This window comes from Phyllobates terribilis, unplaced genomic scaffold, assembly GCF_046119375.1.
Source record: "Phyllobates terribilis strain yellow unplaced genomic scaffold, ASM4611937v1 Scaffold_1__5_contigs__length_1240528914, whole genome shotgun sequence".
NCBI lineage: Eukaryota > Metazoa > Chordata > Amphibia > Anura > Dendrobatidae > Phyllobates > Phyllobates terribilis.
In genome coordinates, this window is record NW_027362761.1 from 1,146,198,657 (window position 1) to 1,146,216,197 (window position 17,541).

The 17,541-nt window shown below is 47.8% G+C and overlaps 1 protein-coding gene across 1 annotated transcript in view; it reads right to left on the bottom strand.

The window, feature by feature from the left end:
- LOC141162199 (protein S100-P-like) overlaps positions 1-15,614 on the bottom strand; it is a 34,696-nt gene extending 19,082 nt beyond the window's left edge. The window contains exon 1 of the mRNA XM_073648049.1: positions 15,387-15,614. Within this exon, the coding sequence (XP_073504150.1) occupies positions 15,387-15,524 (138 nt within the window). The 5' untranslated portion in view covers positions 15,525-15,614. The remainder of the gene's footprint in view (positions 1-15,386) is intronic.
- Between the last annotated feature and the right edge of the window lie 1,927 nt (positions 15,615-17,541).

Below are 17,541 nucleotides of genomic sequence, written 5' to 3' on the forward strand. Positions count from 1 at the left end.
TTATTGTAATTGTTCTTGTATTATACCCCTTTTTCACATGTAAAGCGCCATGGAATAAATGGCGCTATAATAATAAGTAATATTACATTTACATTTTTTTTTATTGCAGCACTGAAGTGGTGCCACCAAGTTTCCTGCACCTAGTCTCATACTTACCAGCCGCTGTCTTCATATTTTATCGGCACCGCTCCGGTTGATCTCCAGCAGTTTATGACCTGCCGGATCGCACCAGCAGCAAACACTGTTAGGCACAGCTGAATCAGAGTGTGGCCAGAATGAGGCTCTCATAGACTTGTATTGGGAGCTCGAGACCGTTACCTCTGACTTCTGGTCAGTCAGAATTTCCCGTCACCAGACTGTAGCTCAGCGGATCCGGGAACAGCTGAAGACGGAGGCTGGTGAGTATAACACTAGCTATAACTAGTATAACTTAGATTAGTTGCACCACTTCAGTGCTGAAATGAAAAAAAAAATGCTGGAGCGGTGCATCAAGAAGCAAATGAAGAATTAAGAACATTAAGTGCAAATGTTTATAAAGCATTTAAATGGGTTTTCTCAAGTTCAATCAGGAGCGCATTGCTCCCCTACCTCTCCACTTGCCCCTTGCCAGAGGAAAGTGCCTTCCTGAAGATTGACAGCTAAGGCTGGCTGCATGGCTGATCCAATGGCCTGGTCTATGTGTTCTATGTTCCTGCAAGGAGAGGCAACATTGCAGCTGCAGCATCAGAGTAGAGCAGGGTCACTAAAGCTGGCCGTTAGAGCGTTCCAGCAGGCTTCAGATTAGTATTTACAATCTATACAGCAAAAAACTTGCAAGAACTGGATTCATTGACTAGGAGACCAGCCACCACTGCAATTTATCTGGGCAAGGAACAGTAAACTATGCAATGAATAATCCCTCCATTTGTAAGAATGAAAGATTTTTGTTAATTTGCAAGCACTTCACAATTTAGCAATCTTTCATGTTGAGAAAACACTTTAAACTAGTTATGGCTACTGTCATATTGGAAAGTGAAAAAAAGTTTTGTATTCCAGCTCACCAGTCCTTTTGTATAAAGGCTTTTCCGGTTGTGCACGAACCAAAAGGCTTGTGTCAGCAACAAGAGAGGAATCCAAAGGGAAAAAGGGGATACAGCACTTCTGATGCAGAAAAATCAATGTTTGATTAAAAGAACAACACTTATTGAAAAAAGATTAAAAATAATTAATGATAAATAGCGCTATGTCAGGAGCATACAATTTACGAGTTTCAAACACAATGTTCTTAATCCTAGTTGTGAATGGTGTTGGCCCCATAGATGTTGTTTAAATAGTATTAAGCAAAGGAAATGAAGTAGGGAAATGAGTCATAAAAAGTCCAAATATACATAATAATGAATCAAAGTCTAATAAATATACATCAAATCCGTTTTGATATTCATACCATCTGGTCTTCAGCTGTTTCATTTTAAAATCCATGCTGCTTCCCTATATCGCAATTTCCTAAGTCTATCTCCTCCTCTTTTAGAAGAAAAAACCCATTCTATTCCATTTACTCTTTGAGAACTGACATCCTCACTGTGGCAATTAACAAAGTGCTGAGAAGCACCTAATAGACTTTGTGTGGTGTAGTTCTGTGAGTCATATACTCTATGTCCTCTGAAATGCGCTTTCTGAGAGTTCTTGTAGTGCACCATAGAAATTGCAATTGACATTTATCACAAGTAATAGAATACAAAATGTAGGTGCTGCTACAATTTATAAAACTTTTTATAGGGTATTCCTTTTTGTCTTTCATTGAAGCACATTTGCCAGTGTTAAGCTTATAAGCACATAAGCCGCAACCAGGGGTGAATTAAGAGTAGCCAGGGCCCCGGGCAGTTTAGAAGGCGGGGCCCCCCGATACCTGATGTATCACATGACATGTCACATGATCCCCTTTGATAAATCATGTGATAGGTCATGTGAGCAACACACAGGTGCTTTGGTGCATATCTGTAGACGGAAAAAGATAGAAAGCGGCGCGTTATGCGTGCCGCGCAAATTTTTCCCTTGTGTGCATAACATAGCACTAAACAAAATAGAACAGGAATGGGAGATCAATTTTCCCAAGGGGCCACACGAGAGACCATGACTTTTGTGGAAGCCGCACTAATAGACTGAAATTAATTCTGCACAATATTAATATTAACGTTTAAATTATAAATTAAGTGTATGCCTTAATATTGACCACAATTGAGTATGCTAACATCCCACTATATACAGTATGAGCCCCCTAGGTACAATATGAGCCCACACATAATCCCCTTATATACAGTATAAACCCCACATAGCTCCCTATATACAGTACGAGTCTCCGTATAGGTCCCTAGATATGGTACGAAGCTCTAAATAGCTCCCGCCTACAGTATGGGGCGGCGCGGAGCTCCCGGGCTACAGTACGGGGTCGGCTACAGTACGGGCACGCACGGAGCTCCGGGGTTACAGTACGGGGCTGCACATAGCTCCCGGGATACAGTATGGGGCCGTACATAGCGCCCGGGGTACAATACACACACGCAGTCACACTTGCAGTCAGACACAAGCAGGCACGTGCACACAAAATCATGCACATGCAGTCAAACACGTAGTCATGTATATTGTTACGGATCCGGGTGGTGGAACCTCTGTGCTGCGGTGCAAGGAGGGATCAGAAGGGCGTAACTAGGTATCAACAAGGTCAAACGGCGGCTCAATCAACTCCGTGACCAGGGAGGAACCGAGCAGAGGGACCAGGTGCTACTCTGGGACCGACCTTGTATGAGAGCAGGTGACTCCCACGGGTCAGAAGGCAGGGACTGACCGGTATAGCAGATGGGCACAGCAGACAGGCTGACGAGTGATCCAGGTAGACGGACTGGTAGGCACTGCAGGTAACAGGCAGCAGAGACGGCAGGTAACAAGCAAAAGCCTCCAGGTAGGCTGGCAGGTAGGCACGGCAGGTAACAGGCAGGAGCCTCCAGGTAGGCTGGCAGGTAGGCAGGTGCTTCCAGGTAAGCAGGCGGGCAGAGCCCATAGACAGACTGGCGGACTGAACGGAAGACAGACTGTCGGGCTGGAGAGTAGTCAGGCTGGCGGACTGGACTTGGTAGTCAGGCTGGTGAACTGGACTTGGTAGTCAGGCTGGCGGACTGGACTTGGTAGTCAGGCTGGCGGACTGGACTTGGTAGTCAGGCTAGCGGGCAGGACTGATCGTCAGGCAGGCAGCGGAACCTGAGTGCTGAAGCAGAGGTAAGTACACAGTGCTACAACTTTGCACGGGCACCTCCATTTTGGAGGAGGTGCCTTATATATGGGAGGACCTCCAGCCATTGGCCGGGGACTCCTTAGGACGGCGCGCGGCCCCTTTAAGAGGGAGGTAGCACGCGCACCCTAAGCACAGTGCCCGGGAAGATGCGGCGGCAGCAGCTGCAGGAACAGGAGCGCCGGAGGACGCCAGGCGGGGACCGCGGCGGTAAGAGGGGCGGCGTCTCTGCCTGGCAGGGGGCAGAGACGCAGATACTACATATATACAAGCAGACTTGCACATATATGGGTCGCAGGAATGTACACACAGACACATATACAGACATATACAAAGACATATACAGGCGTAAACATATTTGAAGACATGCAGAAAAATACATATAAACAGCCATATCACACATACATAAACGCAATTATACATGTACACAGACACACAGGGGTTACATTGGGAAGCAGGCACTCACCATCCCCCAGCTTGTCTCCGGTCCAGGTCCTCTCCAGTAGTAAGTACGGAGCAGTACAGGCCGAGTACACACTGCGTGACGTCATTTCAGCAGACACGGCCGCGCACAGATCTGGCTGTGTCTGATATCTGCTCGGGGAGCGGCCAAGAGCTCCTCGGGCTTTGGGAGCGGCCGAGGAGCTGCTGGGGGAGCGGCAAAGGACTTCCCCGGCCCTGTCTGCTGCCCCTGCGTGAAGTTGCCCGGGTATGTGTGCCGCATCAGCGGCATGGCGGCAGCGCATAAAACATTGTAATGAGGGCAATCTGGTCATGGGCCCCCCCGGAGCTTTGGGAGGTTGCCCAGATTGCCCTCATTATAATCCGCCTATGGCCGCAACTTCTTTTTCCACACCGATATGAACCATTGATGGAAACCCAGTTCTGAACATTAATGCGGTTGTCTAAATTTGTATGGTCGCTTGGGGCAAGTCTATTTCCAATGGTTAATCCCTTCTTAGATATAAAACGGCAACCATAATGAAGAATTTTTTTTAGACTATCAGTGTATAGAATATAAAAAAAATGTTGTATATAATATTTACTACCTGATGATAGTCATTACTATAATTTGTAGAAAAAAATTGTAGATTGATTACTTAAATCATCTTTGGCAAGATTCATTTTATTATTTTGGGCCAGATATTCTTGTCTACTTTTAGAATTGGCTTTACTTTTGCCTGAATTTAATATTTTGTTAGAGTAACCTCTTTTGGTGAAGCGAGAATCAATGGTTATTGTAACATCCCTGGCGGCATGCTTGTGTAGCACCCTGAGGATTCGGCTGCTACAGGGGTATTGCACCTCAACCCAGAGGTGTGATATTCCACTCCCGGGTAAGGATGGAGTGTGGAGCTGAGCTCAGAAGGCTGCATGCACTACACACATCCCATTTCCGGAGGGCAGACCAACGGTACTCCCACTTAGAAATGTGCAGGTACGACCGAGTCTGTCCTTGGCTGGAGTGGGAGGGGGGTGGACCATCCCAGTAGTGTAGGGGCAGATAGGGGGAGCAGTCTGGGTAAAGATAGGAGCTCATTGGGTGCTGGTCACCTGAGCTCACACATAGAGGGAGTATAAAAGGTGGGAACCATCTAAGATCAGGGTCAGTCTGTCAGAGTCAGTCAGTCTGTCAGAGTTGAGTCAGTCTGCCAGTCTTTGCAGAGGAAAAGAGCAGAGGAGCAGAGCAGCCCCAGGCCCAGAGTGAGAGAGGAGATAACGAAAGACCCAGAGGGGGAGAAAGAAGGAACTCTGAGAGCCCAAATACAACCACAGGGTGAAGAGTTGGCAACAGGGTACCGGATCCCAAACTGGTGGGGGCTACAGCATACCTCAGCCAGAGACCGGAGGCCGTGGGCAGCATCTGCCACGGCCACCCACCATATCCACCCGGAAGGCAGACCACGCGTAGGGTCAGGGAACCCAGAGTCAAGGGTTTTCCCAACAGAAGGCCCGAGGGAGCCGGACTTAGGTGGATCCCTGGTGGGGAAGGCCAGAGACGAGGACAGGACAGAACGGGAGCTCAGAACCACGCTCCAGAGCTACTTGGGGGTTGGCCGAGTCCAGGACCTGGTGGACGCAGCACGGCTCGGGTGGTCACTCAAGGCCGGAGTGACCGGAACATCTGCAGTAAGTAAAAACCCTGAACTGCACAACCCGACTCTGTCTCTCATTACCATCCTCACTGCACCTCCACAACCACCATCCTCTGCACCTGACCCCCTGAGGCTATACCCCTCCCGTTGGGGGTTATACTACCTGAGCTGCGCACACACCATCAGCCTCAGTGGACCCTGCTGCAGCGGCGGCCGTAGTGACCGCAATACAACGGGTGGCGTAGTCGACATAAAGAACTTTAGTAACATCAGTAAGGACTGCCACACACTGAGCTTGACACCCTGGGCACGGACCGGGTCACAGCCACTCGGAGACTACAACCCCCCATCTGATCCGGCTCCGGGTATTCCCCTAAAGAATATGGCCCAGGGGGTGCGTCAACTTTGGCGTAGTCGGCAGGATAACGTGCCCGCAACACCCGGGTACTGCGTGCCTGAAGAAAAGAACAAGTTTACCTCAAAAAGAAGTCTCCTGCCGGTCCCGGAGGGTCCCTGCCATCGGACTCCATCACAGATCGATTCCCGCCGGTTGTCCGCCATTAACAGCTTTTTCCTGCCATCTGCAGAGTTTCCCGCCACTGGGAGACGATTCCCGCCATTTCCAAAGGTTTCCCGCCTTGGAAGAGCGGACGCCATTATGGGCGTGCCAGAGGATGGCAAGAGGCCACCTCCCATCGTGGGCCAGGACCGAAAATGGCGCCAAAAGTGGAAACCGCCCCCACCAACAGAGACTGTGATGCTAGAGGTGTCTGTCAGCGTGAAAGAACTGCCCCTGGAGCTGACAATCACCAAGTGGCCCCGGGACCGCCCTCGAAGTGGGAGGACTGAGAACAAGAGAGCAAAGATGGGTGTCGCCTGGAGCAGTCTGGAGAGAGCGCACCCGGAGACAAGAAGCCTGGAGCAGAGTCCAGAAAGAGCCTACCCGGAGATGGAGGGAGAGCCAGGCAGCACCGACCCAGTGGTCAGGAGCCTGATGCGGGCCGCCACTCCAGGCAGCACCGACCCAGTGGTCAGGAGCCTGTTGCCGGTCGCCACTCCAGAAGGCCTGCTGGAGACAACGGGAGGAGAGCAGAGCAGCACCGACCCGTTGGTCAGGAGCCTGCTAGAAGCAACGACCCCACTAGGCTTAGTGGAGGTCTTGGCACAGCTCCCCCGAGATCGGGAGTGTGCACAGACTGCGCTGGAGGGCCTCGCACGGAGGATGGCCCGGGTGCAGCGAGAGACGTTAGCAGAATGGAGCCGTGAGATGGCCCAGCAGACAAGAACCCGTCAGCGGAGCACGCCACCCGAGATGAGGAGACAGACCGCCTCTGAGGATGGCGCAGGAGGACTGAAGGCCGGAGACGGCGCCGAGAAGGGAGCCGAACGAATGGAGGCAGGTAAAGGGGACGTCTATACCCCAAACCGGGAAACCGCGTACCTGCCCCAGCTCCCCGTCGCAGAGCCCGAAGTACCCCCTGCCGTGCCCGTCGCTGCAACATCACCGCCGCAGACTAGGCCTCAAACGGAAGCCGCGACCCCTGTGACGTCACACGCCTCGACCTCGAGCGTGACCAAGCAGGAAGTACCATCGGCCTGGTCGCAAGGCCTAGTACCCCCGGGCGCCGCAATACCAACAGCGCCCCCTACCTCCGCGGAGCCTCCGGCCTGGTCGCAGGGCCGAGTAACACAGGGCGCCGCCGTCCTTACAGTGCCCTTCACCTTCAAAGTGCCCCAAGCCTGGTCGCAAGGCCAGGGCAATCCAGGCGCCGCTACCACCACAGCGCCCGTAACATCAAGAGTGCCGCACCTGGGTGAGAACCTGTTCACCCAACATACCTGGCCGGATGGGCAGCCCTTCATCTGGCCCCAAGAGTACTACGAACTAGAACTCCAGAGGGCAAGGCCCATGTGTGAACCCCTGATCCCGGCTCCAAAGCCCGTAAAAAGGATCTCGCCCCCGCTTGAAGAGACCCAGTTTGAGTGGGACCCCACCGGAGAAGATCTCATGGGGTTCACTCAGGAGACTCGGGCAGCCGCAGCGGAGCGTGCAGAGTGCTGCCGCCAGCAGCTCGAGGTTTTTGAGAGGGAGCGGAGAGAGAGGCGGGTCCGGGAACAGCAAGCCCAAGTCAGGAGCGCGGAGCAGAAGAGCCGGACCAGGAGAGACCCCCGTGCAGCGCATGGTCCCCGTACCATCGGGACTGTGATAAAATTTAATCTGCAGCATGGGTGGGGTTTCATCAGGGATCACCGCACCCCAGGCGACGTCTTCGTGACAAGAAGAGACGTTGAGTCCCACCTACCGGAGGTACACAGAGGTCGTGACCTGTATTTAGGGGACGAGGTCACCTTCACCCGGCACAAGTGTGCCAAAGGACCCTACGCCCTCCATGTGCATCACCTGACGGAGGAGGAGCTGCGGTGTGAGGAGGAGCAAGAGGACCCGGACGGGTCTGAACCAGAACCTGGAACCAAACACAAAGAACGAGCAGGAGGACGCCGTCGTTGAGTACGGTAGAGGAGAGACTGTAAATAGTTGCCCGTCGGGGCACAGTGAACCGTTGCTGCTAATATAGTCCCCGTTGGGACCAGAGAATTAAACTGTTACCCGTGTGACCCTATTTCCCAATACCTGGCCGAGGACTGAGAGCGGCCACCTTCCCCTTTGTATATAGTTGCGCTTCCTAAAGCGCCCCCTTCCGGTTTTATAGGAAAACCGTGTTTTCTTCCAAAAGAGACTGTCGCACTTTACCCGGTCACAAGTTGCACCGTGACCGGAGGAACCAGAAACAAGAATGTTTATATGAAAAGTTTTATTGCTGATATATATGTTTTATATGTTTTTATTATGTTGTTTATGCAAAAATTGTATGTTTTGGTGTTTTATCTCTTACAGCCCGAGGACGTGCTGTGATTTACCAGGGGGGAATGTAGCACCCTGAGGATTCGGCTGCTACAGGGGTATTGCACCTCAACCCAGAGGTGTGATATTCCACTCCCGGGTAAGGATGGAGTGTGGAGCTGAGCTCAGAAGGCTGCATGCACTACACACATCCCATTTCCGGAGGGCAGACCAACGGTACTCCCACTTAGAAATGTGCAGGTACGACCGAGTCTGTCCTTGGCTGGAGTGGGAGGGGGGTGGACCATCCCAGTAGTGTAGGGGCAGATAGGGGGAGCAGTCTGGGTAAAGATAGGAGCTCATTGGGTGCTGGTCACCTGAGCTCACACATAGAGGGAGTATAAAAGGTGGGAACCATCTAAGATCAGGGTCAGTCTGTCAGAGTCAGTCAGTCTGTCAGAGTTGAGTCAGTCTGCCAGTCTTTGCAGAGGAAAAGAGCAGAGGAGCAGAGCAGCCCCAGGCCCAGAGTGAGATAGGAGATAACGAAAGACCCAGAGGGGGAGAAAGAAGGAACTCTGAGAGCCCAAATACAACCACAGGGTGAAGAGTTGGCAACAGGGTACCGGATCCCAAACTGGTGGGGGCTACAGCATACCTCAGCCAGAGACCGGAGGCCGTGGGCAGCATCTGCCACGGCCACCCACCATATCCACCCGGAAGGCAGACCACGCGTAGGGTCAGGGAACCCAGAGTCAAGGGTTTTCCCAACAGAAGGCCCGAGGGAGCCGGACTTAGGTGGATCCCTGGTGGGGAAGGCCAGAGACGAGGACAGGACAGAACGGGAGCTCAGAACCACGCTCCAGAGCTACTTGGGGGTTGGCCGAGTCCAGGACCTGGTGGACGCAGCACGGCTCGGGCGGTCACTCAAGGCCGGAGTGACCGGAACATCTGCAGTAAGTAAAAACCCTGAACTGCACAACCCGACTCTGTCTCTCATTACCATCCTCACTGCACCTCCACAACCACCATCCTCTGCACCTGACCCCCTGAGGCTATACCCCTCCCGTTGGGGGTTATACTACCTGAGCTGCGCACACACCATCAGCCTCAGTGGACCCTGCTGCAGCGGCGGCCGTAGTGACCGCAATACAACGGGTGGCGTAGTCGACATAAACAACTTTAGTAACATCAGTAAGGACTGCCACACACTGAGCTTGACACCCTGGGCACGGACCGGGTCACAGCCACTCGGAGACTACAACCCCCCATCTGATCCGGCTCCGGGTATTCCCCTAAAGAATATGGCCCAGGGGGTGCGTCACTTGCATAGTGCACCATCTCCCACTATGCAAGATCACAATCTTACCTTTCAGTCCAGCTTGCAAATCTTATAATCATATTGTGTGCATGCCTCTGATCTGACTGCTTAGGGTAGCGGCCCAGTTACTTCCTGATTCTTGTAGCTGCTGTGGGCACACCCCTAATGCATCCCCAGCCTATTGCTGTGAGTCACTGGATATTTAAACCTCCTTCTCCCAGAAGAAGGTGCCTGAGCAACTCTTACCTTCAGAGGGCTCCTTGCCTCTGATGTGCCAGGTCCCGTTCTGTTTCTTGCCTGTCCGCCAACCTGGGGGCTGTATTCCCAGGCCTGTCTGAACTATCTCTTAGCCTGTTTGTCCATCTCTCTGGGGTCCGTATACCAAGACTCGCTCCTGTATCTTGTTGCAGTGTCAGTTCCTGTCGGAACACTCTCCTAGCCTGTTTGTCCGCCTCTATAGGGGGCCGTATACCCAGACTCGCTCCTGTATCTTGTTGCAGTGTCAGGTCCTGTCTGAACACTCTCCTAGCCTGTTTGTCTCTGTGTCTGTACCTTCCCTTTTCCTGCAGTCTCTGAACCTGCACCTACTGTAACTCCTACTCGTTGCCTCTGCACTTCTGTTGTGAGTTTAGAGTCCACTCGCTACTTCATTGCTAGTATCTTGTGTGTATCTGGTTCTGCTTGTCCCTTCCAGTCTGTTCAGTGTGAACAGAGCCCTGTCCTCTCTGCTCTGCCTTGTTCACCGCTCCGGCGGTTTCGCTCTGCTCTGCCTTGCTCACCGCTCCGGCGGTTCCTCTCTGCTCTGCTTTGCTCACCGCTCCGGCTGTATCTCTCTGCTCTGCTTTGCTCACCGCTCCGGCGGTTCCTCCTGCTCTGCCTTGCTCACCGCTCCGGTGGTTCCTCCTGCTCTGCCTTGCTCACCGCTCCGGCGGTATCTCTCTGCTCTGCTTTGCTCACCACTTTGGCGGTTCCTCCTGCTCTGCTTGCTCACCGCTCCGGAGGTTCCTCCTGCTCTGCCTTGCTCACCGCTCCGGTGGTTCCTCCTGCTCTGCCTTGCTCACCGCTCCGGCGGTATCTCTCTGCTCTGCTTTGCTCACCGCTTTGGCGGTTCCTCCTGCTCTGCCTTGCTCACCGCTCCAGCGGTATCTCTCTGCTTTGCTTTGCTCACCGCTTTGGCGGTTCCTCCTGCTCTGCTTGCTCACCGCTCCGGAGGTTCCTCCTGCTCTGCCTTGCTCACTGCTCCGGCGGTATCTCTCTGCTCTGCTTTGCTCACCGCTTTGGGAGTTCCTTCTGCTCTGCTTGCTCAACACTCCGGCGGTATCTCTCTGCTCTGCTTTGCTCACCGCTTTGGCGGTTCCTCTTGCTCTGCCTTGCTCACCGCTCCGGCGGTATCTCTCTGCTCTGCTTTGCTCACCGCTCCGGCGGTTCCTCCTGCTCTGCCTTGCTCACTGCTCCGGCGGTTCCTCCTGCTCTGCCTTGCTCACCGCTCCGGCGGTATCTCTCTGCTCTGCTTTGCTCACCGCTCCGGAGGTTCCTCCTGCTCTGCCTTGCTCACTGCTCCGGCGGTATATCTCTGCTCTGCTTTGCTCACCGCTTTGGCGGTTCCTTCTGCTCTGCTTGCTCACCACTCCGGCGGTATCTCCATGTTCTGCTTTGCTAACCGCTTTGGCGGTTCCTCCTGCTCTGCCTTGCTCACCGCTCCGGCGGTATCTCTCTGCTCTGCTTTGCTCACCGCTTTGGCGGTTCCTCCTGCTCTGCTTGCTCACCGCTCCGGAGGTTCCTCCTGCTCTGCCTTGCTCACTGCTCCGGCGGTATCTCTCTGCTCTGCTTTGCTCACCACTTTGGCGGTTCCTTCTGCTCTGCTTGCTCACCACTCCGGCGGTATCTCTCTGCTCTGCTTTACCCACCGCTCCGGCGGTTCCTCTCTGCTCTGCTTGTCTACCGCTTCTGCGGTTTTGTTCCTGAATGCCAGTCTGTACTGGACCCTATCCAGCCTGCGCTCCAACCTACTAGTGCCTCCCTGTCGGCACTCCAGCCGTGCTTGCCAGTATCCTCCTATCTGCACTCCAGCCGTGCCTGCCAATACCCACCTGTCTGTGAGCCAGCCTAGCCTGCCTGTTCCTGTATTCCCCAGTGTGGGTCAACAGCCGTGTCCGGGGCCTGACCTGGAGTAGCGCCTGGTCCCTCTGCCCGGTTCCTCCTTGGTGCACAGAGTCGATTGAGCCGCCGTGCGACCTTGGTCGGATCGGGTTGATACTTAGTTACGCCCCTCTAGGCACTCCTCGGTTCATGGTACAGTGGGATCACTAATCACGCACACCCCAGTTAGTCCGGGCGTGTGCACAACAGTTATACACTCTTTTTCATATTGTTCATTCAGAGTACAACAGCACTTTGCACAGATATATTCACCCACAGGTAAATTATGGACTACATGTCCGGGGTAACAGCTTGTTGCATACAACAGGGAATTTACTGCCGTTGCATTTTTAAATAAACTGGAAATAACTGATTCAGCCTAGACATTTCCGCTCATTTGTATATCCAAAAAAGTAATTTGCAAAAAATTAAAATGAAAGGTAAAATGGACATTGCAACTATTGTTATTCATATATTCCATAAATTGCGGTATGGACGCTTCATCGCCACACCAGATAGATATCGTCTATGAAGCGCCCATACCAAAAATACTTGACAGAAAAGGGTTAGACATGTTGTAAATAAAACGATCTTCCCACCAGCTTATAAAAATATTAGTGAGAGCTGGAGAAAATTTAGCCTCCATCGCACAACTCTGACATTGCATATCAAACACTCCTAAAAATGAAAACTAATTATGAGTCAATAAAAAACTCATGTCTTGTAGAATATAATCAATTAATTCTTCAGAATAATCAGAATATTTGTGAAGTTGTTGTAATACTGATACATATGCCAGTTCATGTAGTATTAAGGTATACAAAGAGGTTACATCACAAGTAAACCAGATATAATCTTTACACCATTTAAGTTTGTTATGATGTTCAATACATGTTTACTGTCCTTATATAACTGGGAGATGTCAAAACCAAAGGTTGCAACCTTTCATCTAACCATTTGCCGAGGTTTTCTGACACAGATCCGATGCCGGATATTAAAGGTCTGAATGGGGGTGGAAACACCTGTTTGTGTGTTTTAGGTAAGGCATGAATTAAAGGAATTTGCGGATTTTCAGGATTAAAATACTCAGCTTGTTTCTTATTGATTAATCCGAATCCCAGACCTTTATCTAGAAGTTGTTTCAATTTTTCTTGAATTTGTAGTGTAGGATCATAATTAATCTTGCGATAAACTCTTGTGTCATTTAACATTTTCAGGATTTCTCTCTCATAGAGTCCCCTATCCAAGATAACAATTGATCCATCCTTGTCAGAATCTTTAATTTCAATACAGAACAGACCAAAAGTTTGGACACACCTTCTCATTTAAAGATTTTTCTGTATTTTCATGACTATGAAAATTGTAAATTCACACTGAAGGCATCAAAACTATGAATTAACACATAGCATCTTTGGGAACTCCTTCAAGATTGTTGGAAGACCATTTCTGGTGACTACCTCTTGAAGATCATCAAGAGAATGCCAAGAGTGTGCAAAGCAGTCATCAAAGCAAAAGGAGCCTACTTTGAAGAACCTAGAATATAAGACATAATTTCATTTGTTTCACACTTTTTTGTTAAGTATATAATTCCACATGTGTTAATTCATAGTTTTGATGCCTTCAGTGTGAATTTACAATTTTCATAGTCATGAAAATACAGAAAAATCTTTAAATGAGAAGGTGTGTCCAAACTTTTGGTCTGTACTGTATTTTTATTGTTCTGTAATGTTTTGTATGATCAAATTTGACGACAAGGGAAATGATTTGTCATGTAAGATCTTAAGTATTTTTTCTACTACTGTGGAAAATCAGCCATAGCCGTACTGCGGGTTTGTACAGGGTAGAAATCTAGATTGGGTATTTTGCATCAAAATTACTGTCGTGTAAAGAAGATCTTTTGTGACCATTTTCCGACAGGGATTGTAAATTAAATAGAGAAACTTGTTCCATAAAAGTAACATCAGCATATCCATTAATATGTTCACTTTTCCGATGTGTTTCAGTTTTAGAACCCATAACATCATTTTGCATGAAATGTTTTTTTTACAGTCAAGCGCCTTATAAACTTATTTACATCCATAAGAGTAGATGGCAAATCAAATTTTTGTGTAGGCACGAATTTTAGGTATTTTTTAAGGACATTAAGCTGTGGTTGATTTATAATGGTAGCAGACAAATTGACAATAGTTAGATCATCCTTGGACTCAGAATTGTCTATTTTTTTATGTGTTGGGTAGTTGTGCGTTTGTTTTTTGGTGTTTTCTACCTGCCCTTTTGCTTTTTTTTGGTATTGTCTCTGTTTTTTCTGTGTGATAAAATCTGTCCGTTTTCTTAATATTGCTTTAGGTTTGTCTTGATATTGATGCAAATCATAGACGTGATCATTTTCGTAATCCATAAAGTCTCTTTTAAATTTACTTTGATAGTGGTGATGTTATCTTCCCATTGGCATAAATTCTCGTTGATCTTAGTTTTTGTGGTAGTGTATATATCCGTGGTGACATGTGGTATTAGGATTTTTTCAATTTCTTTAATTTCCAGATTAATTGCTTCAATTGTATTTTTCTCATTTTGAATTATGAGTGTCATTAATTGAATGGAGCAGTATAAAAGAACTGCATCCCATTTACGTGCAAAGTCATCACTATGAAATTGAAGTTGGGCATTTTTTTATATTCTCAGCCCCCTTGGAATCATAGATTTATCTATATAATTTTGTAATGTTACAAAATCCCACCAGATTTTAAGTCTACTGACCATGTGTTTTTCTAGTTATTTTAAAGATTCCTTTATGGCATTTTGATCCTCTGAAATGTCCTTATTTTATGTTGAAAAAATATTAGCAGCTTTGCGTAATTTTGCTTGATTGTCCATATTGAAAAAATCATTTTCTACTGTAGAAGGAGAATCCATTTGATGAATATTAATTGTTTGTAATTATTTATGTATATACATTAATGAGCACGGAAAAACATTTTCTGACATGTAATATAGGAAAGTCAAAAAAAGTTTTGAAAACCAGATGGTATGAATATCAAAACTGATTTGATGTATATTTATTAGACTTTGATTCATTATTATGTATATTTGGACTTTTTTATGACTCATTTCCCTACTTCATTTCCTTTGCTTAATACTATTTAAACAACATCTATGGGGCCAACACCATGCACAACTAGGATTAAGAACATTGTGTTCGAAACGCGTCAGTTGCATGCTCCTGACATAGCGCTTTTTATTATGAATTATTTTTAATCTTTTTTCAATAAATGTTGTTATTTTAATCAAACATTGAATTTACCGATCAGAGGTGCTGGATCCCCATTTTCCCCTTGTCATATTGGAAGACATAGAGAAGAAATATCTTCTACATATGCTTGTTCTTATTCTCCTGATTACCAGGCTGCAAAATAGTTTTTCAAATACTGTTCAAGCTTGGCCACTTATCATCTATGGAAATTTCAGTATATATACAGCCATAACACCTGTCTACTGTATCTATCATCTATCTATCTATGTTTCTATCTATCTAAACCCTGTTGATATGTTCCTTATTTAGAGTAAATCAGGAATTACTATCTAGTTGTTTTCTAGCAGCTTTAGAGAGATGTTCTGGTTCTACTAAATTGCTATTTATTCAATGTTCCATTTTTATTTTTGTGAACCTTACATTCACAAACACACCTGACAGATAGGTATTTTTTATATGTACGTGAATTAAAATCTTACCACCATGATCCCAGGCAGTTCCTTCTCCAGCAGAGTCTTCATTCCCTCTTTGGTTAATGTGTTCTTGTTGCCCTCCGTAGAGGAATATTTGTCGAAGACATCATGGATAGAAAGAATTGCAACCTCCAGCTGGGTCATTTTTGGATGTGATATTAGCTCCTCGGTTCGTCCAGGAAGCTTGTTGTAGGCGGAATGTAATATTGGGGACGGATGCAGTACTTATATAGGGATTGTGTCTATAGGGTGACGAGCAAATATTACATAATTAAGTAAATATTATACTGGGTGTAACAGTCACACAGATACCTGTAATGAATACACTGCTCATCATTAATTATTTTCTTTGTTTGGTAAAGGTGGAGTCGGTACATTTTTGTTGTCTTTATCCATACGAATTAATGACACACCTTAATGATATTTCAATTTTCACCTGTAAAATTGTGACACTAAACTCAGATTTGGGAATTTACAGTTTCACACAGGTGAACTGCAATATTTAAAGGTGCCCATATATATTATATGTAAGTCACCTAATCCCTGATTTCAGCAGAACCGCAAACCATCAACGGAGGTCACCCAACAGCAACGGTCAAAGAGTTTATTCGCAAGTTTAGGAACTGTGCAAAATCAGGTGGAATTGGTTATGGTTTATATATGAATGTAACCAGGTCACAATCATAGGTTATATAGAGTCTACAACATAAATTTGCATTAAATATAAAATATAAATATGTATAGAGGATTAGCTATTAAATAAACCCAATATTTAAACTTTGCAGTTACATTTTGAGATCTATGACCTAACTAAAGAACAATTCACTGAAAAAGATATCAAATCTAAAGAACATAACATAAAAATGGCACAATTTCAAAGTACTGCAGAACAACTCATACACCTATCATCCATGGGAAGGATGAGGAAGCAGGGCCGGCATTATGGGGGGTGAAAACTGGGCAGTTGTCCAGGGCCACCACATCACCAGCCAGTGGTGTGCTGCTATTAGTGACAGACCACATGGCCGCTATGGGGCTCGTGATTCGGGGGAGGCCCGGTGTCAGTACCGCCTCCAGCTCGGCATCGCGCATTCAACTGTATTGGCATTCAGGATGCCGGCACAGTTGAAAGCAATGATGGAGTAGGAATGCCCTTTGCTCCCTCCCCCATCATTCTCCCTCAGAGTCTGACGTCTCAGCCAGCGAGTGCAATGACATCACTTCATCGCACCATGCATTGGTGGGCAGTGGAGCTGCTGAGGCGATGCGCTGTGGGGACCGGAGCAGTGGAAGAACGGGGAGAGGTGAGTCTTGTATTTATTTTTTTAAATCAGTAAGTACATTGTGGTGACCATAATAATGTATGGAGGACTTTGGAGTGTTCATTATAGTGCATGCACTGTATGGAGGACTATCGAGTGTGCATTTTGGTGTATGGAGGACTATTGGGTGCGCATTATACTTTATGGAGGACTATGGGATGCATTATACTATATGGAAGACTATGGGGTGTTAATTATACTGTATGGAGGACTGTGGGGTGCATTTTACTGTATGGAGGACTATGGCTGATGCATTATACTGTATGGAGGACTATGGGTGTTCATTATACTGTATGGAGGAATATTGGGTGTGCATTATACTATATGGAGGACTATGGGGGTACATTACACTGTACGGAGGATTATGGGCTGTGCATTACACTGTATGGTGGACTATGGAGCACATTATGCTATCATGAGGACTTCACATTATACTATACAGAGGACTCTGGGCTGTGAATTTTACTGTATGGAGACCTATGGGGTGCATTATACTATATGGAGGATTATGGGGTGTGCATTAAAATGTATGCAGTACTATTGGGTGTGCATCATACTGTGTGGAGGACTATCGGGGTACATTATACTATATGGAGGACTATAGGGGTGGAATTATACTTATACTGTATGGGTGACTACTGTATGAGCTGTGAATTTTACTGTATGGAAACCTATAGAGTGCATTATGGGGGGACTATGTATGGAGGAATTTGGGGTGTGCATTATACTATACAGGGACTATGGGGTGCATTATACTATATAGAGGACTATGGAGCGCATTATGTTCTAAGGAGAACTTTGGGGAGCATTATACCATATGGAGGACTATGGGGGGCATT